Source organism: Gracilinanus agilis, chromosome 5 (genome assembly GCF_016433145.1).
Source record: "Gracilinanus agilis isolate LMUSP501 chromosome 5, AgileGrace, whole genome shotgun sequence".
Taxonomy (NCBI): Eukaryota; Metazoa; Chordata; class Mammalia; order Didelphimorphia; family Didelphidae; genus Gracilinanus; species Gracilinanus agilis.
Window position 1 is genome coordinate 222,187,938 of NC_058134.1, and position 24,865 is coordinate 222,212,802.

Genomic DNA, 24,865 nt, shown 5'->3' on the forward strand with positions numbered 1-24,865 from the left:
GAGGGAGGGAGAGGGAGGGAGAGGGAGGGAGAGAGAGACAGAGAGACAGAGACAGAGACAGACAGAGAGACAGAGAGAGAGACAGAGAGAACCAATAAATAGGGGAAACTGGAGATGCTAACTTATTCCTAAAAAATAATTTTTAATTAAAAAAAAAAAAGACATTCTAAAAGGCAATGATGAGGATGAGGCGTACTTAGCAGAGATCCAAGCTATTTGTATCTGACCTGTGGTAGGGTCTTCTGAGCTCATATTGGTCTAATCAGCCACTGTTGGACACAACCGTATATTGATCACAACATTATGATCATGTCATTCTGGTCCTCTTTGAGCATGAAAGAGAACAAAAAACCAGTACAACTTGCACAAATATACAGAGAAGCTACAGATAATGCAATATAAAGAAGAGAAGCCCAGTTTGGCTGAGAAATAGGAATGAATGAAGGGTACTAGGAAAAACTGTAGTTTGAGTATGAATGACCTCAGGTCTAACCCTGATGGCTCAAAGTTCTTTTGCTCACTAACCACAACCTCTATTTATTGCTGGGTGAAAATAAGGTTGGGGAGGGGGGGGCAAGCTGGATGTGTGACCCTTGGGAAGTCATTTAATTCCCATTGCCTAGCCTCTATTGCTTTTTTTTTTTTTTTTTTTTTTTTTTTACCATGGCATCAATACACAGGATTGATTCTAAGATGGAAGGTAAGGATTTCAAACAAACAGACAGAAAGGGTTATAGCTATGGTCCAGGTAAGAACAATAAGGGCCAAATTACAAATGTCTAAGTTTAGTGAATATTGCTGAATTAGAACTAAATAAGCAAGGCTTACTCTATCTATAACAACAAAAAGTCAGTACCTTCTATTTGGTCTTTAGCTTAACTGGGCAGAAATTAAAGAATTAGGAGGAGAAATTGGCTTTCAAAGTTATTTTATCTTCTCTTTGGCTCATCAAAGAATGGCATCTACTTGGATGAACCACCTCCCTCCATTCTCTGCTATTCCCCTGCTCCTAGGACCTCAACTTCAGAAAGAGCAAATTCAAGCAAGAGAGAAAGGGAAGCAAACCCAGGGACAAAGAGCCCAAAACTCCTCTGTGAAGAGGGAAGAAACAAATCCTCCAAGTCACAACACAGGGAGGAGGGCAGAACTCAGAGTCAGCAAGAAATGGGTTTGAATCCTACCCCTTAAACAGGACAGTAGCAAGTGTGATGGAAAAAATAGTGACTTACACCCAGATTCAAATCAAATAAGGCCATCTACTGCTTGTGTGAGTTAAGTAAATCACTGCAGTCCTCAAAGTCTTCATCTCTAAAATGGGGCGGGGGGGGGGGGAAGGAGTGCTCTCATTATAGAGCAATTCATAGGGTCACAGATTCAGAACCAGAAGGGACCTTAACTGGCTTGTCCACACCATTTATTTTATAGGTCAGAATTTAAGTGGCTCACCCAAGCAGCAGGTGGTGGGATTGGAATTTGAACCTAGGACCTCTGACACCAAATTCCAGGCCCAGGGCTCTTTTCATAGAACCACACTGGCCCCCTGCACTCACAAACCTATGATCATTTACTCATGAGCTGTGTGACCATGGGGAACTTATTGAACCTCTATGGCCCTCAGGCAACTCCTTTATTATTTATTACTTCTTGGATTGAACCTATGGCTTTGTTGGTATAGGGAACTCTAAGGTGAAGAAACTCCCTCTACCAATAGGTAGTCTGAGATATGGACACATTAAATATCTTATGGGAGCATAGCCAGAGTCAGGCCTTGAACCTAGGACTCTATAGCATTAAGACCTGCTCTCTGTTCTACCCAACCATGCCATGCTCTCTCAGTTATTTATACTGCTGTTTATGATGAGAAGGGAGCACCTGGATGGTACAGTGGGTAGAATGCTGGGTCTGGAGTCAGAAAGGCTCATCTTCTGGAGTTCAAATCTAACCTCTTATTAGCTGTGTAACCCTGGACAAATCATTTAACCCTGTTTACTTTAGTTTCCTCATCTGTAAAAATAATCTAGAGAAAGAAATGGCAACTCATTCCAGCATCTTTGCTAAGAAACCCTAAATGGAGTGAGGAAGAGTCAGACATGACTGAAATGACTCATCGACAAATGATGAAAAGGAGGAAGAAAGCATCTTAGGTAGGAACCATTCAGCATTGGACTATGAGTTGTCTCTCCAGCCTCCAATTCATCCTCCAACTCCAATCTTGCCAATGAGGCCTCATACACTTTCCTAGCTGTGTGACCCTGGGCAAGTCACTTAACCCCCATTGCTTAGTCCTTATCGTTCTTTTGCCTTAGCATCGATGCTTACTCTCAATTCTAAGACGAATGGTAAAAGTTTTTAAAAAAAAAAAAAAACTACAGTTCAGCTTTTAAAGCCCCAGGTCACAACCTGGCCGCTTCTTACCTTTCCAGTCTTCTTACACCTGACCCCCCTCTAAATACTCTCCACATTCTATTCCTTGAATACAAGGTTCCATCTCCAGTTCCCTGAGACTTCTCTGGCTATCCCCCTTTTCTGAAATGTTCTGTCTCAGTTCCTCTGGCTTCCTTCTAGACTTAGCTGAAGCCCCTCTTCTTCAGAAGGGCTGTCCTGGTTTTCCCTCAGCTAATCCTTCCCTCTGAGATGACCATCCCTTTGCACTCTTGTTGCCTCCTTAGAACGTAAGCTCTCTGAGGGCAGGAATTGCGTTTTTGCTCTCCTTTGAATTTCCCAGAGGTGGGCACACAGTAGGTGCTCAATAAATGCCTGCTGACTATGTAAGAATGAAGCAACCATGGGTCCTCAGATTAGTCCTGGATGCTCACCTCCATCCTTAAGCAGATACAGTTATCCATGGTATCCCTGGACCTGGATACACTTCCATCCAAAGGGAGGAAAGGAAAAACATTCACATCTCACCCCCTAGGAGAAAAGTGGAAGCTAAAAGCAGCCCCTCCTGGGCCCTGAAGAATCTCTCCGTCTCTCTCTCCCTCCCTCCCTCCAAGGAGCACGAGGACCCAGAGAATCCCCGCCAGGGAGGCGCCCTGTGGGCCCGCTCCACTTGGTTCCAGCCTTGGCTCGGGGTCTCGTGTTTCCCGGGCCAGCAGGTGGTGGTGGGGCTGCTGAGTAAGCAGGGGGTGTGCCCAAGGGAGGGGCGAAGGAAGTGCCAAGCAAGCTTCTGCCCAAATTCTTTCCTGCCCTCCTCTCTCCCTTCCCCACAGTTTCCAGAGGAAACTGCAGGGGCCCAGAGTAAAAACAGAGGTGATGGAGGAAGCTCGCCTGCCCCAGAGACCCCCCAGAAACTACCAAGCTCAACTTTACTGATCAGGGACTCAATGTACATTGGGAATTCCCTCTGACAACCTTGTCCCTGAAAGATGATATAAAAGGATTTAAAACTCCAGGAAAATGGAATTTTGTCAGTGTGAGTATTGTTCCTTTCACCCAGTACACAGTGGGCTGTACACTGGATCTGGATTTGAAGTCTGCTTTAGCTTTTTGACTCCAGGTTATTCACTTTACCTCCCAGGGCCTCAGTTTCCTCATCTGTAAGATTAAACTCTTAAGTCCTCAAAAAGTAATTTTTTCTAGAGTACATCCACTCACTCAGTGGACTGAGAGTCAGTCTTAGAGATGGGAGGTCCTGGGTTCAAGTGTGGACCCAGACACTCCCTAGCTATGTGACCCTAGGCAAGTCACTTCTCCCTGCCCATTGCTTAGCCCTTACTGCTATTCTGCCTTGGAACCAATTCTAAGAGAGATGGGAAGGGTTGGGGGGTTTTTTTAAGTCCTTTTTCTAGCTCTAAGTCTGTGATCCTACAAGCCCCGCTTGTTGCAGGCCAATCCACAGGGTCATAGATTCAATGCTAGAAGGGATCTTATGGCCTAGTCCAAGCCCCTTCAATCAACAGGTCAGAGTTTAAGTGGCTTACCCAGGGTCACACAGGCAGCAGGTGGCAGGTCTGGAATTCAGCACCCAGGGTCTCCGATGCCTAATGACCAAACTAGTCCTTTTCCCACAGAAGCACACTGCTTCCGAATTGTGGCCTCAAAGGGATACCCAAGCCATGCCTGCCCACTGAGCCTTCTTTAGTAAAAACTCCTCTCCTGACTGACAGAAAATGAAGGCACCCACAAACCCTTTCCTTCCCTTACAGAGGAATAATCTAGGGAAACTAGGCATCCCAGGCTGAAGGGGCTGGTCTGAGCAGCCCAAGATGCCAATGCCACTGACCCCATGAGATGACAAGGCTCCACACAGAGATGCAGGCTAGTATAATGGACATAGCCTGGGACCAGGAGGCAGAAATCTGACCTCAGACATTTAATACTTAGGTGACCCTGGGCAAGTCACTTGACCACTAACTGCCTCAGTTTTCCCATCTATCAAAGGAGAAGTTTTGACTTGATGGTCACTCCCCCCATCGTGAGCCTCAGTTTCCCCATATGTAAAAATGAGGAGATTGGTCCTTCTATTTCTAAATCTGTAATCCTATGAATTGGGCTTGAACAAGAAGAGTTTAGATCTACAAGGGACCACTGTGGTTATCAAAGCCAACCTCCTCATTTTACATATGGAGAAACTGAGGCTGGGAGAGGGGGGCAGTCTGACTTGCATAAAGTCACACAGCTACTACATAACAGATTCAATCAAACCCCAGTCCTTCAGGCACAAAGTCTAAATCTATGATGCTCCAGTGCTACTTAATACATGCTAAAGCCTTTTCTTTCAGGATACAAATCCCCATCTCCCTCTGCCCAAGTAGAAAGGGGGCAGAGAGGGGCAACACTCCTTCCTGAAAACCTAAAGCGCCCCCTGATCCCCTCCCCAACAGCCAGGCACTTCAGCAGCCCTTCGAGCTTCTCCATTCTCTCCCCTCCGCTCCCATTCACCTATACTTAGTCTAAGGGCTGGTAACAAACTATTAATAGCTATGTCAGAGGAGAGGGAGGCAGGAAATAGGAAATTATAAAGGAGGGGGCCAGGAGGGGCGCTGGAAGGAACGTAGGGGCCAAGGCACCCTGCCGGCTTGGAATGCATTCCTTCCCTCCCCAAGTTGTGAGCAGAGGTCGGGACACGTGACTGAGAAATGCTTGACCAGGTCCAAGTGCCTGTTGACCAGCAGACTGGCCCCCATCCTCCTTACCTGGTACTTTCCCCACAAGCTGGGCTATTTCCTCCTCTTTCTGCTTGGGTGGGAGCTGCTTTCATCCTGTGACTTCCTTCCCCACCCCCATTCCCGAAGACAAGAGTCTGCTTTTCCCTGCTCCCATCGGAACAGTGCGAAAGCCCCCTAGATTACACCAGATGCCCAGCAAAGGCAGAGACACAAAACCTCCCGCTGCCTTCCAGGGTGGAGCAGGCCTTGGCTGTAAAATTAGACTTGCCCTGAAAAATCCATTAGTGGGTTTCTCATTGTCTCCAAATGCTCTTGTGGGTTTTGTTTGCTTATATCATGGGAAGGAAAAATGGAAGCCACCAAAATGTTTGAACAGAAAGGGACCTCGGGAGACCAGCAAAGATCCTGGAGTAATTTGCTATTTTCCTCTCCATCTCATTTTGCAGATGAGGCAACCAAGGCAAACAAAGTTAAGTGACTTGAATAAGGTGACATGGCTAATAAGTGTCTGAGGCCAGAGAAGAATTCAGGAAAATGAGTCCAACTCCAGGCCTGGTGCTCTATCCACTGCACCACCCAGCTACCCTTTATTCAGTATCTACCACATGCCAATTACTGCTATAAATGATGGCAAAGACAAAACCAAAATTGTTCTTAGAAGGAGAGAAAAAAGGAAATGAACATTTATTAAATGCCTACTATGTGCTAAGGGCTTTATAAATAATTAATTCATTGGATCCTCACTACAACCCTGGGACATAGAGCCGTTATTATTCCCATTCTACAGATGAGGAAACTGAGGCAGGCAGCCATTAAATAACGTGCTCAGGATCTCACAGCTAATAAGTATCTGAGATTTGAATCCAGGCCCTCCTGACTCTATGTCCATCACTCTATCCACTGGGCCACCTAGCCATCCTCAAGTTTATGTTCAGTGGAATGGGCCTTCTACTGTAGCCTCCATTATGTATTAATATTGCAGAATTTTGAGCAAGATACTCTACCCTTCCAGGACCTCAGCTTCCATATTGGTGCTGCCAACGTGAATTTCCAAGGTCCCTTTTCTTGGAAATCTTTGAGCAGAAGCTGGATGACTACTCCTAGCTGGGTTGTGGTAGGGATTCCTTCATTAACTAGATAGTCACTGGGATCTCTTCTGACTTCCCAGGAGTCTAATTCCATGTGACATTCTGGCATTCTTAAGTTTTCCAAGAAGTCCATGGATTTTAATCAACATATCACTCAAACTAACATTTGCTAATGACATCATGGAAACAGACACTGGCTCTGCCATCAGAGGACAGGGACTCCAACCTTGCTTCTAATCCATTACTAATTCTAGAACCAAAGGCAAATCACAGTTTCCCTAGCCCTCAGTTTCATCATCTGTAAAATGAAAGAGTTGAACAAAATGGCATCTAAGGTCCAATCTGTGAATTTTAAACATTTTCTGAGACTCAGTTTCCCTAGCTGCAAAATGAAGGGAGATGGCCTAGATAGTCTCTGAACCAACATTATTTCTGTGTGCTATCATGCTAGACAACAGAAAAACGCAGCCCCCACCACCACCCTTGCCCTCAAGGAGCTGACATTCTACTTGGAAAGAAAACAGCAAGCCAAACTTAAGTGGTCCAAGAGATCTCCAAGTTTATAAACAAAGACAGGCTCAAGCTCTGCTGGAAGACCACCAGCACCCCATCAGCTTGCCAGTTGCCTTGTAGTTGGTACAGGAAGAAGCTGGGGAAGAGGATTTCCTGAAAACTGGATCACCACCCCTTCCATCCCTCCCATTCCTTGACCCTTTTGGCTATTTCTCCTACTAAGAATAGGCATTTAAAATTTGCAAAGCACTTTATATCTGTTATCTTGACTGTGCTGAGGGAAGGGAGTAGAGGTAAGAAAGAGAGCTTGGGTCACTAAAGGAAAGAATTTAGAATATTCAGGGTCAATTAATTAAAAGGGAGGGGAGAATCACTAGATCTGAGACCTACAGAAAGGTTGGGACTCAGTTTCAAATAAATACTCAGAAATGATAGAAATGATTCAAAGGTGCTTTGATAAACTGACTTAAGTTATACAAAAAACAAACAAACAAACAAACATGAATAGTGTAATGGGAAGAGGGTTGATTTCAAGTCAGGGGCCCTGACTTTTCTACTTTAGTATCTACAGGAAGTCACTTCATCTTTGTGCTCCAGTTTCCTCATCTGCAAAATAAAGAGATTGGACAATGGTTTCTAAGGTCCCATCCAGCTCTAATTCCAGGCTCCCATGTTTTCTAGAACACTAATGGTGTTAATTCTTTATTCTCTCTCTTTTTTTTTTCATGCTGTCTTCCTTTGGTCTCTATTAACAGAACTTCTGAGTTATTCCAGAATTGTTCCTCATTCTTTATCTGGCATCTCAGAAGCTCAAAACATTGTTTGCAGAGGCCATGATAGTTAACACATTAGATGACTGAATCATGGTCCAAAATCTGATGATGGGCTGGATCTACTACTAATTTAAAAGAGGCTAAAAAAAAAAAAAAACAGTAGACTGAAGTGCCAGATGGGTTCAAATCCTGGAAATATGACCCTTCAAGGCAAGTCCTTTTACCTGACTAGCCCTCTATTTCTTCTCTCTACATAATGAGGGAATGAACAAAGATGGTCCTGGAGATCTCTGGTAGAACAAGGAGATCTCCAGGAAGGCACTGTATATGATGGAGGAGAGTCTAAAGACCTCCAATGAGTGCACACCATCTTTGTGGAATTCAACTATCAGCATCTGATTCTGGGGTGACCTTGAGTTGGCTGAGGCTGCCCAACTTCCTGTCCATTTGACAAATTCCCTGACAGGAGGTTTAGTGGTCAATTAAGACTGTTGGAGAAAACCAGAACCCATTAGAGCTTTCTGCCCTTCTGCTTTCAACAACACAATGTGTGCCACTACACCACTGCTCATATGGGTGTGGGTATGTATTTTTATAAAGGGGGTGGGAGAATCAGACCTGAGATTTCACCAGCACCTACTTGGCAAATTATGGCCTAAAGAGAGTTGTCAGACATTCAGAATCAAAATGATTTGTACAAATAAACAGGCTTGGGCTAAATGTTGTCTAAGACCACCTTTATGATCCAGGGCTAGTCAAAATAATTCCCTTCACCTTGCTGAGACTTAAGTTTCCCCATATGGAAAATGAGAATGATTTTTCTTTATCTACTTCATAGTCCCACAATGTGGAAAATGCTTGTACATTTTGAAGGGTCATCCCTGTAAATTTCCCAGGATTTAGAATTGAATTAGACTTTAAGAAGTCCCAACCCTTTACAGAGGAGGGGAATTGAGGCCCAGAAGAGGAACTGACTTGTCCAAAATCTCAGAAGCCAGGTTCCAATTCCAGACTTTCCAAATCCAAATCCAAATCCAAAACTTTTAACTGCTGCAACCTGCTGCTTCCCCCAACAGGCTAGAGAAATGTGAGCTATCATTATGACAAATTAACCCAACTAGTCCCAGCCAGCATTCCAGCCACACCCCCATACCTCCCCCATCAAGGGTGATAACAGAGTCCTTAAGCCCTGATGGGAGCTGACCAGAAGCTATCTCCAATTTGACTTCTCTATTTTCATTAGAGGACAGCAAGAGCCATTAAGACTTTCTTCTGGCAGCTAAGCTATTTGACGACTGGTCCCCTCATTCGGAGTGGGATTAAATTGGAGGCTGGGGTTAGGGAGGAGGGGTAATTGCCATGTTATTTTCAAGGTCTCTGGTTCCGGAATGGCTAACAGACACGGCTACTCTGATAGGCAAAGCCCTAAGAGAGCCTGGCAGGATGGATTTCCCCCTCTCTCTTTCCGCAAGCCATCCCACTCTCTGATATTCCACCCGATGAACTTTAATTTCAGCTCGAGGAGGCCAGCTCCACACCCTCCCTCCTGCCCCTATGACAACCAGGTGGTCATAGTCCTAGGAATGCCTCAAGTGTCCATTCCCCAGGCTGTGAATACCATGGTTGTGCAATAAGGTCTAATTGGACATCAATCAAAAGGCTGAGGCTGCCAGCCAGCCCCTCCTGCTTCGCACTCAAGGTCATTATCCCAACCACCAAGGAATCATGGATCAAGAGAGCTAAAAGCAATTTTAGAGACATTTACAAAGAAGGAAACTGAGGCTCAGGAAAGGAAATTAAGAATCTCTTTATCTCAGTTCATTCTCATTTTAATCTTGGCTCCGCTCTTCTCCAATCTTGAATTGCAGTCCCTCTAGTTCATAGCCTCCTTTTACAGATGAGGAAAGTTGAGTGACTTCTCACTCAGACAAGTACATATTGAGGTGGGACTTATACATGGTTTGCCTAACTCCAGAAATGATTATTTTTTCCCCTCTATATCACAGGTCTCAGTTCTCTCCCCTTTACTTGTGAGTCTCCTCTTCCATTTTAGAAGCAAAGCAAGAGATGAGATGACTTTGTTTCTCTGCCATTGTAATAATCACCTTCATTTGTCATTCAGTTGTTTCAATCAAGTCCAACTCTCTGATCCTATTTGGGGTTTTCTTGGAAGAGATATTGGAATGGTTTGCCATTTCCTTCTCCAGCTCATTTGACAGATGAGGAAACTGAGGCAAACAAGATTAAATGACTTACCCACCCTTACCAATCTTCCACCTATGAGACAATACACCGAAGTACAAGGGTTTAAAAAAAAAAAAAAGATTAAATGACTTGCCCAGGGTCACACAGCTAATAAGTGTCTAAGACCAGATTTAAACTCATGAAGTTTAAGTCTTCCTGACTCCAATCCCCTTCAGGGATGCCTGTCAAATGCAACTTACTGATGCCCTGAGTCAGGAACCAATGATGCTCAGCTCACACCCAGGGAGGGGCATAATGGAGTCATAAATTCCTGTTAGTTTCACTTCATCCTGAGATCCATTGGCTCCAATGGCCCAGGATTAACTGACAGCAAAGAACATTTCTAGCCTTGATATCTGAAGATCCCCGTTTAGCTCTTGGCTCCAGTCATTTACCAACTGTATAATCTGGAGGAAATCCTGAAGAGGATTTATTAGAGTGGAAATAAGCAATTAGGAGTTGGGTTCAAAATCTTCTTTTTTATGCTCTCTACCTGTGTGACTTTGACCAAAAATATTTCCACTTCCTCAAACTTGAGTTTCCATCTATAAAATGAGGGGGTCAGACCTGATGGCTTCTGAGGTTCCTGCCATATCTAGATCTATAATCCTATGAAACTCTTGTCCATTTGACAAATGAGAGGCCCCGATGGACATTTAGCTTCTGTTTCCTCATCTGTAAAACTGGAATGGTAATATCAATAGTACTCACCTCGTAGGCTCAAATAAGGGCATTTCAAAATTTGCATTGCTAAAGCTGGGTCAATTATTAATCTTCTGTACCTAAATGAAACTGAGAAATAATCTTCCAGCAGGAAAACTAAAAAGTATTTGAGAGAAGGCACTAGAAGGGTTTCTCACAATGGGACAAGGTCACCACCTTATTTCTCAAATACAAGAGAAGACTCACTAATAGAGGGAGGGAGCTGGGCCCTCAAGTGGAATATACTCGAAAGAACACTAGGCCAGAAGCTGAGAGAACAGAGTTCTAAATGTTAGCCCATTATTATCTTGAAGACTTGGGAAAAGTCATGTTTCCCCTTTCTGGACCTCAGTTTCCAAATTTATAAAATAAGGAAATCAGAGAAGATGACGTCAAAGGCCCTAATCATTCAAGCCTTTGATTTCTTCATTCCTAAAAAGGAAATAATAAAAGCTACCTTATTCTCTCCACAGTAAACCACCCTACATAGAGGTAAAATGAGATGAAATTCAAAACACATCTTTATGCGGGCAGCTAGTGGCACAGTAGATTGAGAGCCAGACCTAAAGACTTAATAGGTCCTGGGTTTAAATCTGGCCTCAGATACTTCCTGTGTGACCCTGGGCAAGTCACTTAACCACTTACCTAGTCCTTACCACTCTTTTGCCTTGGAAACAATGCACAGTATGGATTCTAAGATGGATTCTTTTTAAAGTTGAAAGGAAAATGGAATTTGACATTCAAAGGTACCTAATTATTTTTGCCAAAGCAGCAGCTTAGAATTTAGAGTCAGAAGAAACCTTGGAAATCATCTAATCAAATTCAGGTTTTCTCCCTCCAGATAACAAAGCATTTAGTTGAGACAGAATAGCAAAAAATAAAATAAAATAAAATAACTGGAAAAATGAGGTAGAAGATTCATTCTCAGCTCTCCCTTACCCCACCACAGGAAATCAAAAGGGCACATCTCCCACCAAATCATTTATCCATATAGTGTGCTCATTTTATAGATGAGGAAATTGAGGCCCAAAAGAACAAAAAATGAAACAGGCCCCATGATTCTAAACCCAATGCATTTTCCATTCCATCCCCTTGATCATGCAAACCAGTGCTTTCTTTAGGATGGTGAAAACCTCAAGGCCTTCTCTGCACAGCTCTTCTGGGTGTTCCTAAACTCTTAGTGCCATTTTTAAGCTATTAAAAGCTGAAAAATCATAGATTTCTTAAGAGGCCTCAGTTTTCTTATCTGGAAAATGAAAGAGCCAGAGAATTAGATGATCTTTATTCTCCCTCTCTTCTAAGTCCTAAATCTATTATCCTCTATTAATCTATTAATCTCTGGGACTGCTTCATACTCCCCCAAAAATCCTCCCTCTCTCCTTCTCCTTTTCTCTCTCTCTCTCCCTCCCCCTCCCTTTATCTTTCTTTCTCCTTCTCCCTCTCTTTTCTCTCTCCACCTTTCTCCCCCTCCATTTCTCATTCTCTCTCTCTTTGTCTCTCTCTCTCTTTGTCTCTCTCTCTCCCTTCCCCCTTTACACACACACACACACACACACACACACACCCCTCTCTACACTTCTATAGGCAGCATGGTTTGGCAGGAAGCAAACAACCCCTGGAGGTCTTCCCAGGACAAGCAAACCAAACTGAAGTGAGCTTCTCACTGAAGGCCAGTATTTTCATGAGGTAATAGGGCAATCCAAGAGAGTTGCCTTTCTACTCTGGGGCCTTCACAAGTCTCCTTCAGAGCCTGGTAAACATACCTGCCCCTCCCTTCCCCCAAAGAACATTCCCTGCTACATACAGAAGTCCCTCTTTTCAGGATGGGGAATTTGCCCATGAGTACAATTTTTAAAATGTCATTAAAGCAAGTCATTTCCCCCTTCTCCCTCCCCCATCTTTCCCCATCTCTCTCTCCCTCCCTCCCAGCACTGACATTCCCCCTTCTCACTCTCCTTCAACAGGACAAGACTGGGGGCAGAGGAGAAGAGAAAGAAGGGAGGGGTGAGACGTCCTTTGGTCCACAGGAGCTAGGAGGCAGAGGGATGAGGGAAAACCAAAACTCCAGGAGTCAGGGATGGGAACATCTGGGCCTCTAGCAGCACAGGGGCCTCTCTACAGAGTCATTTCCTGAGAGGGATCTGGTGCAGTCTCTCCAAGCATAAACTGGATAGGAGAACAAGCCATCTGACTCAGATTATGGGGTAGCTGAAGTGCTTTGGGGAAGGGAGATTGGGGGGGGGGTGTCAAGTGGGGGATATTTAATGAAGGGAAAATAAAAGTGGAAGGGAACCCAAAGGACTAAAATTGTACTAATCTTCAATCCCTGGTAAGCTGATGATGAGTCCATTCATAGAAGACAGAAGGTCTGGGTTGTTCCCCATTTTGTATGGAGGTATTGAGGGGAAAAAAAAAAGTCACAAAAATAGTTAAATACACAGAGACACACTCAAGAATTTAATAAAACATCTATTTAGTTAGAGAAGAAAGTAAGCTTCTGTTCTGCTCCTGTTGGAGATAAGCATGAAGGAAAAGGCCACATTTTTCTTTTAAAACCATCAAATGAGAGTTTTCCTCTTAGGAGACCCAATTATATAACTATATCTCAAAGCTGGAAGGAGCCTCAGGGGCCTGCCCATCCCAACTGGTACCTAGGCAAGGATCCTACCCCACCCCCATATCATCCCTAGCAAGGGGTCCTTGATAACTTCCACAAGCACTCAAGCATCTACTCTGCAAGGGGATACAAAGAAAAAACAAAATATTCCCTTGCTCTCAAGGAGCTTCCATCCTATTAGGGAGGACAGCCATATCCACAGAAGAATGTAAAATACCTTTTCCCCCCTTCAGGACAGGCTTCCTTAACAGTACAGGCTATTTCTGCTATTTTGAAAGTCTAAAGTCCAGCCTAGTTTCTTTCCCACCTCCTCCAATTACCCTCCCACCAATTCCCTACTCAAAGGAATTCCATGCCATCATTCAAAGGAGAAGCAACCCTGAGCAAGTCACTTACCCCTATTGCCTAGCCTTACTGATCTTCTGCCTTGGAACTGGTACTTATTCTAAGGCAGAAAGTAAAGGGTTAAAAAAAAGATAAGCAAGATAATATAAAAATAGAGGTCCAGGAAGGCAGACCAGGGAGGAAAAGGGCAGGAATCAGAGAAGACAAGACTAGTAACTTGATGGATGGTCCACAAAAACCAGTTAGATAAGGAAAAGTCAAAAGAGACCCCAAGGGCAGGAAACAAGGCTTCCTTATAGATAGATGCCTTCAAAGGCCAAGTGTGGTTGGAAGCTTTTGTTTTTCAAATAGGGTGGCCTATTCCTATCCTCCAGAGGAAACCCCAAAGTCAAACAATACAAGAAAAGGCTCCCTCTATTGCTTATTATATGGAGGTGGGGAGCCCTCTGCCCTCTCATTATGCAGTGAGGTTCAACAAACTCATTGTCAAGAGTTCCGAATTCCTCTCCAATGTCTCTCCCTCAGGTCTCTTCAGTTCAAGGAGTAATTGGCTAAAGATAAATGGAAACAACCTAAAACTGGTGATGGAGAAAACCCTCTTCCCCTTTGGGTATTGCTTACATTAGAAAGTAAGCTCCAAGAGGTCAAGGACCAGTTGAGGAGAAAGGACAATGTTTACCTTCCTAGTTAGTATCCCAGATTTGCAAACTCCTTTCTCACTTGGGAAGAAAGGGAAAACCTAGTCTTTGAGGGCAACTGGAGTGAGTGGCAACCTCCCATTTACCTAAAGTACATCTTTTGTAGCTTGCAAGTGTTCTCCCATATTGGAGTGGAACCTCCTTGAGGGCAACGGCTGTTTTTGCCTTTCTGTGTTTTATTTATATACTCTACTATGTTTATTTATATACTCTACTTTATAAATGACTGTTGATTGATCAGGACAGACAGGCCTCTCATTTTTCTACCTCTGGACTCCTCAAAGTTGAACACCCTGGAAAAGAGACTCATTCCTTTGAGATAATTCATTATAAAAATGGACACATATTCTCTCTCTCTCTTGATATATAGATATAGATAAATCTTTTGTAGCTTGCAAGTGGTCTCCCATATTGGAGTGGAGATATATATATATAAAAGAGAGAGAGAAACTTTTTTTTGCCAAACTTCAAACTAATGCATAAAGTACAATGATCAGGATTGACTGAAAATCCAAGCATCATCTAATCTAAGGGTTCTAATCAATTTTTTTGCATCACAGAGCCCTTTGGCAGTCTAGTCAAGTCTTTGGGAGAAGAATGTTATTAAATGTGTAAAATACAATACAAAAAGAAACCAATGCTACTGAAATAGATCTGAAAATATTTTTTTCCTTTCTGAATTCATTAATTCTCCCCCCCCCCACTTCCCTGAAATCTACCTAGACTCCAGGGGGAGTAAAAAGGGGGACTCCCCCAATTGCCTATATGGGTAGCTACATTTCACTGTGGAGAGAGTATTGGAATTGGATGCAGGAAGGCCAGAGTTGAAATCCCCCTCGTGGATAATTAATTCCCTTTGTTCTTCTCCAACTAGTTTCCTGATCTGTAAAATGGGATTAATAGTAACGTTTACTTCACAGGGTTGTTGTAAGAGTCAGATGAGAGAGCTGGTGTACAGTGTTTTGCCACCCTTAGAATACTATAGAAATGTTAGCTATGGTCATTCTCAACACAGAAGTCATGAATAACTGAAAATAAGCAACCCTAATTGAATGTAAGATCTTTGATGGAAAGTGTTGTTTATAGTCATTTTTCAGTCGTGTTAGACTCTTTGCAACCCCACTTGGGGTTTTCTTGGCAGAGATGTTATGGCGCTTTGCCATTCCCTCTCCAGTCCATTTCCAGATGAGGAAACTGAGGCAAACAGGGTTAAGTGACTTGCCCAAGGTCACACAGCTAGTGTCTGAAGCCAAATTTGAACTTAGAAAGATGAATCTTCCTGATTGCAGGCCTGACACTCTATCCACTGAACCACTAGCTGGCAAGAACTGTCACGTTTGTCTCTACTACCACTAGTGTTGCATCCATGCCTTACACGCACAAACACAATAAACACTTTAAAAATGTGTTATTGCATGGGATCAAATGAAAGCCAGGGGCAAGAAAGGGGACATTCCTAGTGCCATATGCAGACAAGGATCTTGACAGCTGCTCAGACCATGGAGAGTATGCTTGGTTCCCGGAGAGGCTGATTAGGAAGGGATGCTCCATTTCTCTCCCACACCCCCCTTTTAAAAAAATGAACCTGTAGGAATGCATCAGTCAGCAGTTGGATACCACAGTTCCTGATGTTTCTGCAAAACCAGCAACAAAAATCCCCCACCCAGCCACTTTCCATGGACACTCTAGAACTTGTATCATAAGCCCTGTACCATGCCCATGAGAGGATGGGATTGCAGTCCACAACTTCGGTGCCCTGAGTTTAAGCAGAAGATTTCTCATTTCCATCATACCCCATCTGCTCAAATCATCACTTAGGTCTTTTGGGGGGGGGGGCAAGGGGAACTAGGCTCATCTTTGCCACTTATTTGCTATGTGACCTTAGACAGTTCACTTCTCTTTCCTGGGCTTTGGTTTCCCCATCTATCTATCTAATGTAATAAAATATTATATATAATAGATCTAAAACGAAGAGGTTGGGACAAATTCAATGATTTCAAAGATTCCTCTGGCCTCTGTAATATGAAGTGGAAAAAGGAGAAAGCTCCTATGTGCCACTGGACATTGGAAGTGTAGTGGAGACAGAACACTGGACTTGGAGTCAGGAAGTTATTGGTTATTCAGTCATTTTCAGTCATTTCCGACTCTTTGTGATCCCATTTTGAGGTTTTCTTGGCAAAGACACTGGAGTACTTCACCATTTCTTTCTCCAGCTCATTCTACAGATGAGGCAACTGAGGCAGACAGGGTTAAATGACCTGTCCAGGGCCACAGAGAAAGTATCTGAAGTCAAATTTGAACTCAGGTTTTCCTAATTTCATACTGAAGACAAGAATTCAAATTCTACCTCAATTAACTCGCTGAGTGAATGTGGGCAAATCATTTAAGGCCTTTGGAGACCCAGGAGGTCATCTCGCTCCTTGCCTCATGTCCTCATCTAGAAAATAAAAGGGATTGGACCAGTTGGCTTCTACGGCAACCTCCAGCTTTAAATCAATGGCTGGATCGATTTCCTCTGTAAAATGGTTTACAAAGTCCACATACTGATATAGAAAAAGTCTATTTAACCCCCTAAAAAAACATATTTTCTCCTTATGAACCAAAGCCTACTTATAGCTTCTTCTCATCCCTTTTAAATTAGACCCACCCATCCTTAGAGTTTTAATCCAAGTTGGCTTCAGGATCAGGAAAATCAAATCCAGCCTCAGATGTTTACTTTGTGACCTTGGGCACATCACTTAACCACCTTCTGCCTCGGTTTCCTCATCTGTAAAATAGGAAACACTGTAATCTAGAGTACCAGGCTTGGGAGCCACAAGTCCTGGTTCTGCCACTGAGGCAAATCACTTGACCTCTCTATGAGATTAGGATTGATATCTGCCCCAAAGGGCTGAAGTAAGGTTATTTAGGAAGTGTGTTGTCTTAACTGAGTTCTGTTTCACAGAAGACCAGGGATTTCAGAACTCCCAGTGTAGAGACTCTCTCCCTCCCCCAGTGTGGAGACTCTCTCCCTCCATTGATATGGATCACCAATTTAGCCTCGGGTTCTTGGGCTTAGAAAGTAGGTGAGAGCAATTGGGAATTTAAGGGACTTGCCCACCATTGGGTATCTATCAGAGACAGATCTAGAACTCGGGTCTTCCTCAAAAATGCCAATCCAGAAGAAAACATATGATTTATCACTTTTTACATGGGTACATGATTGGGGGTTTGGGTTTTTAAAGATGACTCTATTACAAAAATGAATAATATGGAAATAGTATTTGAGTGATACTATATGTATAACCCCAGTGAAATTGCTTGTCAATTCCAGGAAGGGGGAAGGGAGACAAGAATCATAACCACAGGGGGGAAAAATTGTTTCATTGAATTAAAAATTTTTAAGTACTTAAGTACTTAGGAAAAAAAAATATTCTACCAGTTTAGAATTAGAACATTTGGATTCCAATCCTGATTCTACTAGTTAGGTGTCCTGGGGCTGCTTGCTTGCCCTGTGCCTCAGTTTCCTCATCTGTATATTTTTAGGAAGTCAGGACACTCAGGATAGAGAGTCAGGCCTAGAGATAGATGGGAGAACACAGGTTCAAATCTGGCCTCAGATCCTTCCTAGTTGTATGACCCCCTAGGCAAGTCACTTAAACCCTATTTGCCTTGCCTTGGCCCTTTTGTTTTTCACTAGGACAGAAAGTAAGGGGTTAAAAAATGTAGCAGGTCATAGACGGCCTGAGATTTCTTTTAGCCCCTACAGTCTGGAGTCCTAAATGATATCCATTCTATTGGCCTAGAGAGAGGATTCCTGCTGGGAACCCCAATGTAACAAAGTGCCCCTCTCTGCACCGCCCCATGGAACAAAGGGGCCTCCTTCCCACGATTCCAAGGAAGCCAACAGTCCCAATCCCAGCTTGGAGCTTCTGGGTTCACGTGTATGTGCCCACCATCAGGGCTCAGTTCCCTGTGAAATGGCTCTTTTGACAGAAGTACCTCCTCAGCACTGACACCAAGAGGATCCCCTGACAGCCAAGGGTCATCCCCTGTGCCTGGCAGGTGGCCAGCCTCCTGCCCTTGGGGCACGGGAGCTTCCGGCCCATCCTCCCAGCCAGGGGTAGGAGGCTCCTCTCCCAGATCATCCATCCTGCAGGGCTTCCTCATCTCTCTTGGCTTGTCCTGGCAGCCCCCAGCTCCCCTGTACACCCTGCCTAAAACAGTAAGGACGGAGAGGGAGAGAGAGAGAGAGAGAGAGAGAGAGAGAGAGAGAGAGAGAGAGAGAGAGATATGATATGATAGAGACAGATGATAGAGACAGAGAGAGAATCAGAGACAGAGAGAGACAGAGAGAAAAAGAGAGTCAGAGAGAAAGAGAGAGTCAGAGACAGAGACAGACAGAGATAGAGACAGAGAACAGGAGGGAGATGTAGGCCTGGCCTCCCTGCTTTGGTCGTTTTCTCCTCTTGGCCTTTAAGATGTTGCCTGAGCAGGACTTGGCCTGCTAGGACCGGATGCCTCCTTCCCAGGCCTCACCTGCTTATCCCTCCTCCCGGGGCCCCCCATCCCTCTTCTCCAGAGGACTTTGGGAATGGGCTGGGGGGGAGGGGGCAAGGAACCACACACATCCTGGCCACTGCCAAGTCCTTTTCTTTCCCCAGTGTGTTTTATAACCCGGCATGTAGTTTATTCTTCTCCCAAACACTACACTCTGGGTACAGGGCCCAGAGTTGCCATAGAAACACCTTTTAACTCCTGCTCACCCAGAAGTTTCCAAATCCCTCATTCCCCCCAAGCTGGCAGCAGAAGCCTTCACCTGTGGCCTGGGATTCTAAGCTGGGGCATGGAAGGGCACTTTAAGGGTGCAAACCAAACCCACATTCAAAGGAATAACCACTTCTTGGGCCATCTTTCTGCCCCAGCTCAGCCCCCTGCCTCGGCGGTGGCGCAGAGGGATGGCAAACCAAACAGGGCTGACCATTGAATGGGCTAGAGAGCTGGCAAGCTCCAAGGAATGGGCTAGGTTGGGAAGAGATAGAAGGAACTCCTGGAGGAAGGAGGGAAAGCCTCCTACCCACACTGGGAGCCAGAAAGGCTCAGAACAAAGCATAAATTTGAGCTGTCCCCTGGTTGCCAGCAGGGTGCTCCCAAAGAAAGCAGAGAGATTAACCCAGAGACCTGCCAATTCAAAGAGAAGCCCAGCTCCAGGGGACCCAGGGCCAAAGCATATCGGGGACTTTCACCAGCAACAGGAGATCTCATGAATTTTGACAGACTAGCTAGGATGGCTCCACCTCATTTTAATGCCCGGATTTGTTTTTGAAAGGGTTTTTTGGGGGGATGGAGAAAGGCTTCTCCCCTTGGCCCAAGTTAGCTAAGATAGAGAGGGGATACTTCCTGTTGGTGAATTGGATTAGATAGATGGAGGCGGTAGGGAACAAAGGCAAAGAGGCTGAATTTGGTCACAAGACTTGGGTTTGAATCTTGCAGTATTCTTTAATGCACATAAAAGGTGCTAGGAAAGTCATTTTAATTCCATTTCCCCACTGTAAAATGAGACCAGATGGCTTCAAAGGTTCCCTTCCCTCTCTATGTCTATGATCCTATAAACATGTGGACCTCGGTTTCTCCATCTGTAAAATAAGGGAGTGGTAAACATAATCTTAGATGGCTTCTGAAGTCCCCTTAGAAAATTTGTATGAGTCTGTGATTCTGATCCTAATGATGGCCAGTTATCTGGTAAAAGATCACTAAAGGCAGTGGGATACTGGCTTGGAGTCAGGAAGACCTGGGTTTAAATCCTGCCTCTTAAATACTTATTTTATTATACTTAATTTAATATTTAAATATTAATATTTAAGTACTTAAATACCTATATGACCCTGGGTACCTCTCCTAAGCCTCAGCTGCAACATGTATAAAATATGAGGAAAGGGGCAGCTGGATGGCTCAGTGGATTGAGAGCCAGGCCTAAAGAGAGGAGGTCCTAGGTTCAAATCTGGCCTCAGACACTTCCTAGCTGTGTGACCCTGGGCAAGTCACTTAACCCCATTGCCTAGCCCTGTAACAAATGAAATTAATATAGAAGGATATATAAAAGATATTAGGGTTTAAAGAAAAAAAAATAAAAAAAAATATGAGGAAAGAATTAACTGGAGTCAAAAGACCTGATTTCAAATTCTGCCTCAGACATCTACTACCTGTATTACCTTGGGCAAGTCACAGGAGAGGGGTTATCTCCAGTAAAAGGAGATTGTGTTGGCTTAGGGGGCCTGTGAGGTTCCTGCCCACTCTGAAGCTATCATCCTATAACAGGAGGTAAAACAGCATTTCCCTCCCAGGACATTCATAAAGATCAAATGAGATAAGCAAAGTGCTTTACAAACCCCCTCATAATCCTTAAAGTGCTATTATCCAGGATGGCCCCAAAGGGCTTGGGGACACCCTTTAGAGAAAGGCCAGCTCTGATTATTGTCACTAGGGAGTTGAAGCTTCCTTCCAGGGAGTGGTTTGTTACTGCTGCTATTGTTGTTTTAAATCGGGATTTCATAAATAGTTTCACGGAAGTCCCAAGCAATCCCGAGCTCTAGATGGGAGGAAGTTGAACAGTGGAGGTGGTGGAGTGCCAAAGAATCCCCCATGGGAAGCCAGATCCACCTGCTGCTTGAGGCCAAACCTAGGGCTTCCCACTCAAACCCCAAATGCTTGTTTGTGCCCAAGTGAACTCTCCTGTATGCTGGCCTCTATTTCTCCTTGGCAGACCTCCCAGGGTCTTTCAGGAGACCAAAAGCAAAGGGTAGGGGGTGGGGAAGCATTAAAAAAAAAAGAAAAGAAAAGAAAACTCCTATGAGATGCCCTCACCATTCTTAAATCCTATCAGACTCTGAAGTCTAATTCTCTCTCTCGGATTTTACAGGGACTATGGCACCCTCCACCTTGACATAATGTCTCTTCTTATTTCAAGGTCTTGGGAGTGGTGCTGAGCTCCTTTGGAAGGGATGGGGAAGGAGTGGTTTGATTTTCTGCAAAAAAAAATCTATGGTACAGATCCTGGCACTGCTCTCTGTGTGACCTTGGGACAAGTCCCTTGCCTGCCCTATGCCTCAATTTCCCCATCCAGAAAAAGAATGGCCTCTAAGAACCCTTCTATCTCTAATCAAACAACAAGCATTTATTAATCATCTGCTTCAAGACCTGGTCCTGGAAATACAAAGATGGTTCCCATCCTCTACCCAGAGGTACCCAGACCTATTCTACTAGGTCATGAGCTGAAGAATCTTCAGAGGCCATTAGATCCAATCCCCTCATTTTACATATGGGGAAACTAAGTCCCAGAGGGGTGAAGTGACTGTTTAGTCAAAGATCCCTCAGATCTATGTTTCTAACCATAACAAATGTTTTCTCGGCACCAAGTTCTTTTAATTAACCGCAGCAGCACAGAAATGTATTTCTTTTACACATGCCACAAAACAAACCTGGTGCAAATCTTTTCCAATCTCCTCCCAAAAGAGGATCTACCCTACCCCAAGAGCAGCAATACAAACATCAGTCTGGGTCCCCCTTCCCTCAGTAGTCCAAGGCTATCCCAAGTGCCACGAAGTTCCAGCCACCTGCAGATGCTGGCAATCATTCTCCCAACCAAAGCTAGCTGGCCAGCAGGTCCAAGGAGCCCCAAGATCCCTGCTACCCAAGGACTGTCAAGCTGCTCTCTCCTCTCCTCTACCACACCCAACCTATTTGTTGACTATCTCACTCACAATGCCAACCCCATAGCCAAGAAGGACACAATGAGGACTTTCTTCCGCATTCAGAGGTGCACCTTCAATCTTAACTGTCAGCTTTAGTCCTTAAGCATTTATTAAGGACCTGCTATGTGTGAATGCCCATCCCAAAACATCCTAGACCAAAAATAAAACAAACAAAACCCTTCTCTCTCCCTCTTCCTTTACACCCAAGGTCTCCCTTAAACTGGGAGGTTACTTTTTACTCTTGTAGCTGAATGGGGGGAAAGGAACAGGAAAATAATAGAAACTTTCCCAGCGTATCTTGGGCTCCCAAAAGCAGTTATCAACACTGGAGTTTTCAGGGCCACTCCCTGAGGCTTCGGATAACTGGTTTTGCTTCCCTTTGCAAGATGCCTCTTTAGCCAGCTGAGAATCACTAACCTTTACCTACCAAATAGGTTGCCCACTCTCCCCCCATCCCCATCTCGACAAGTCCAGAGCAACATTTTTTAAGCCCCAGGCAAATAAAATAGCTTGGATTTCTACAGCACTTAAAAGCATTAACCTTTAAGGGGAGGAAAGGGCAGTCATGTCATTTAAACCGCAAAACAAGCTTGGAAGCCAGGCAGTACACTAGGATATTATTATCCTATTCCCCATTTGATGTATGGGGAAACTGAGGCTCAGGGAGTTGACCAGGCAAGTGACACTCCCTGAATTTCAAAGTTCCTTCCTCTTGCTCCTGGGTCTCTTCTCTACCCCATTCCCCTGCCCCCGCCCCCCATCCTACTCCACCCCCACAAATAATGTTGCCTGTGACTTTTTGCAAGTTTGGGTAGGGTGATTTCCCTTTGATTAACGTCTTTTGCTCGCTATCAACACACTCGAAAATAGTTCCATGTTTCTGTTTTGGGGGTGGGGGTGGGGATGAGGACACATCCAATTCATAGCCTAGTTCTACCACTGAACCAACTTTCCTTAGTACATCCTCAGCCCAGCCTTCTAGAATACTTTAAAGGTCTGCCTAAAGATCGACTAGGATCAGAGCTACTTCTCTGAGGGGAACCCCCATGCGAACCCCCAAGCTGGCTGCAGGTTCTCCCCGCTTGCAGGCCACTTCCTTCTGCACACGGTGGGTTCTGCTCCAGTAAAGAGCCAATCTCCTCAATCCCCTCGGATCCCGGCTCCTACCATTCAAAGTTTTGGAAAACTATGCCCTCCCCCTTACTTCTTCCTGCAGGGCATTGTAGGGGAGAACTTTCCAGGCGGCAACAGGACCCTGAAGGAATTTCAAGTGCCCTGTGCCACCGGTCAGGGTGGGAAAGGAAACTGGATGAAGTGGGAAAGCAGAAATTTCAAACCTAAAGATCTCTAGCCTGTGGGGGGCGGGGAGGGAAGGAAAGAGGACAGAGGGAGCCCCTTTATGGTCTTCTAAGCGTATAAAGGACCTCGCTAAAAGTCGAGACCTCTCCACCACCCCAACACCAAAAGGGGAGGTCGAGGTAAATGTGTGGATGCAGTCCCCGCATGCCCCCTTCGCCCTCCCGCCTTGTGGAAGGTAGGAAACAAGGAGGCAAAAGGAGACGCTGGGGCAAATTTGTGGATGCAGCCCCAGGTGCCCACCCCCGCATTCGCCCTCCCGCCCCCGGCTGCAGCTGGCAAAGAGTGGGAGAAAGTGGGAAGTGGGAAGGTGGAAGCGCGCGGGGAAAGCTGACTGCCCAACGGCTGCAGCTCTTACCGATGTCCGAGTTGCAGAAGGCGTCCTGGGGGTGACTCGGGGAACAAGTGCACGCGTCTACCCCCAGCTCCCTCAGGCTCCAGCTGCTGAGAAGCACCACGAGACTGAGCCACGGGCTCATCGCGGCGCACCCGGCTTCTTCCCAACTCGTTGCGGGCTCGAGCGCGGGCCGGACGCAGGCTACTCTCCTCCTTGCCTTCCTCTTCTCCCTCCTTCTCTTTCTCCTCCTCTCCTTCCTCCTCCCGTCTCCTGTCTCTCTCTCCTCCTTTCCTTCCCTTCCCTGGCTAAGTTGCTCGCAAAGTTCCCCCCACCTCTCCTAGACTGGTGCCCGGCGTCTGGGCAGTCCGAGGGTTGGAGAGGCTAGGGCAGAACTGGACAGACGAGCACAGGGCTCCGGAGGGACAGATAGAAGGAGAGAGGGGAAGGCTGAGGGCTGAGCGCGGAGGGCAGAAGCTGAGCCGCTAGCACGACTACAAACGCGTCGATCCTAGGGCTCGGAGGGCTGCCGGCGCGGCTGCCGCCTTACATAGGCTGGGAGGCTCCGGGCGCCCCCCCTCCGCGGCCTGAGGGCCGCCCCCACTGACCAATCGGAAAGCCGCATTACCTCATCGCCCCCCCGCGGGAAAGGGGGCCGTCGGAGAGGGGGCGGGGCCGCCCGGTACGCTTCAGATCCTTTTAGGGAATGCGGGAGTGTGCTGGCTGTCTGGGAACGACCCAAGAAAGCCCTGCTCTCCCTCCTGGCCTCTCTCCGCTCCTCCCGGGGGAGGGAGTGGGGGGCTGCGGGGCGGGAGCCCCTCCGCCCGGATCGCAAGCGCTGCCACCTGGAGAATCCATCCCCTAGGCTCTCCCATGCGCGCGCGCTCCCTGCCTGGAGCTTCCCCTTCATCGATCCATCCTGCTGGCCAGCAGGACAAGTCGCCCCCAGACGGCGGGTTAGCCCCTAGCAGGAGGGGTCGCCCCCAAACTGCAGGCCAATCCACCCCATACGTCGGTCCCGGGGCAGAGGTAGGCTGGGCGCCCCGGCGCTGCGCACTGCTGAGGGCTAAGGGAGCTACGGAGAAAGGACTGTCATCTCCACCTTCTCCAGGAGGGCGCAGCAGGCACGGTGATAGGTCCAGCACCTAGTTACTCACCTGTTTCTCCTTTTGGAGCTGGGGGGCGGGAATCCAACTGCCTGTGGCCAAGGATCACAAATTGAGAACTCGATGGAATCTTAGGTCCAACTTCTTCATTTTACAGGTGAGGAAGTGGGGGATTCAAAAGGTTGTGACTTGCCCAAGGTCACACAGGTAGGAAGTAGCAGAGTCAGGATCGGAACCCATAGTCAAAG

General features: G+C 45.7%; 2 protein-coding genes across 2 annotated transcripts in view; one reads left to right on the forward strand and one right to left on the reverse strand.

Moving 5' to 3' along the window:
* TIMP3 (TIMP metallopeptidase inhibitor 3) overlaps nucleotides 1–24,013 on the reverse strand; it is a 68,711-nt gene extending 44,698 nt beyond the window's left edge. The window contains exon 1 of the mRNA XM_044678386.1: nucleotides 23,536–24,013. Within this exon, the coding sequence (XP_044534321.1) occupies nucleotides 23,536–23,656 (121 nt within the window). The 5' untranslated portion in view covers nucleotides 23,657–24,013. The remainder of the gene's footprint in view (nucleotides 1–23,535) is intronic.
* Nucleotides 1–24,865, forward strand: part of SYN3 (synapsin III) — a 420,985-nt gene that overhangs the window by 165,216 nt on the left and 230,904 nt on the right. The gene's annotated exons all lie outside the window — the stretch shown is intronic.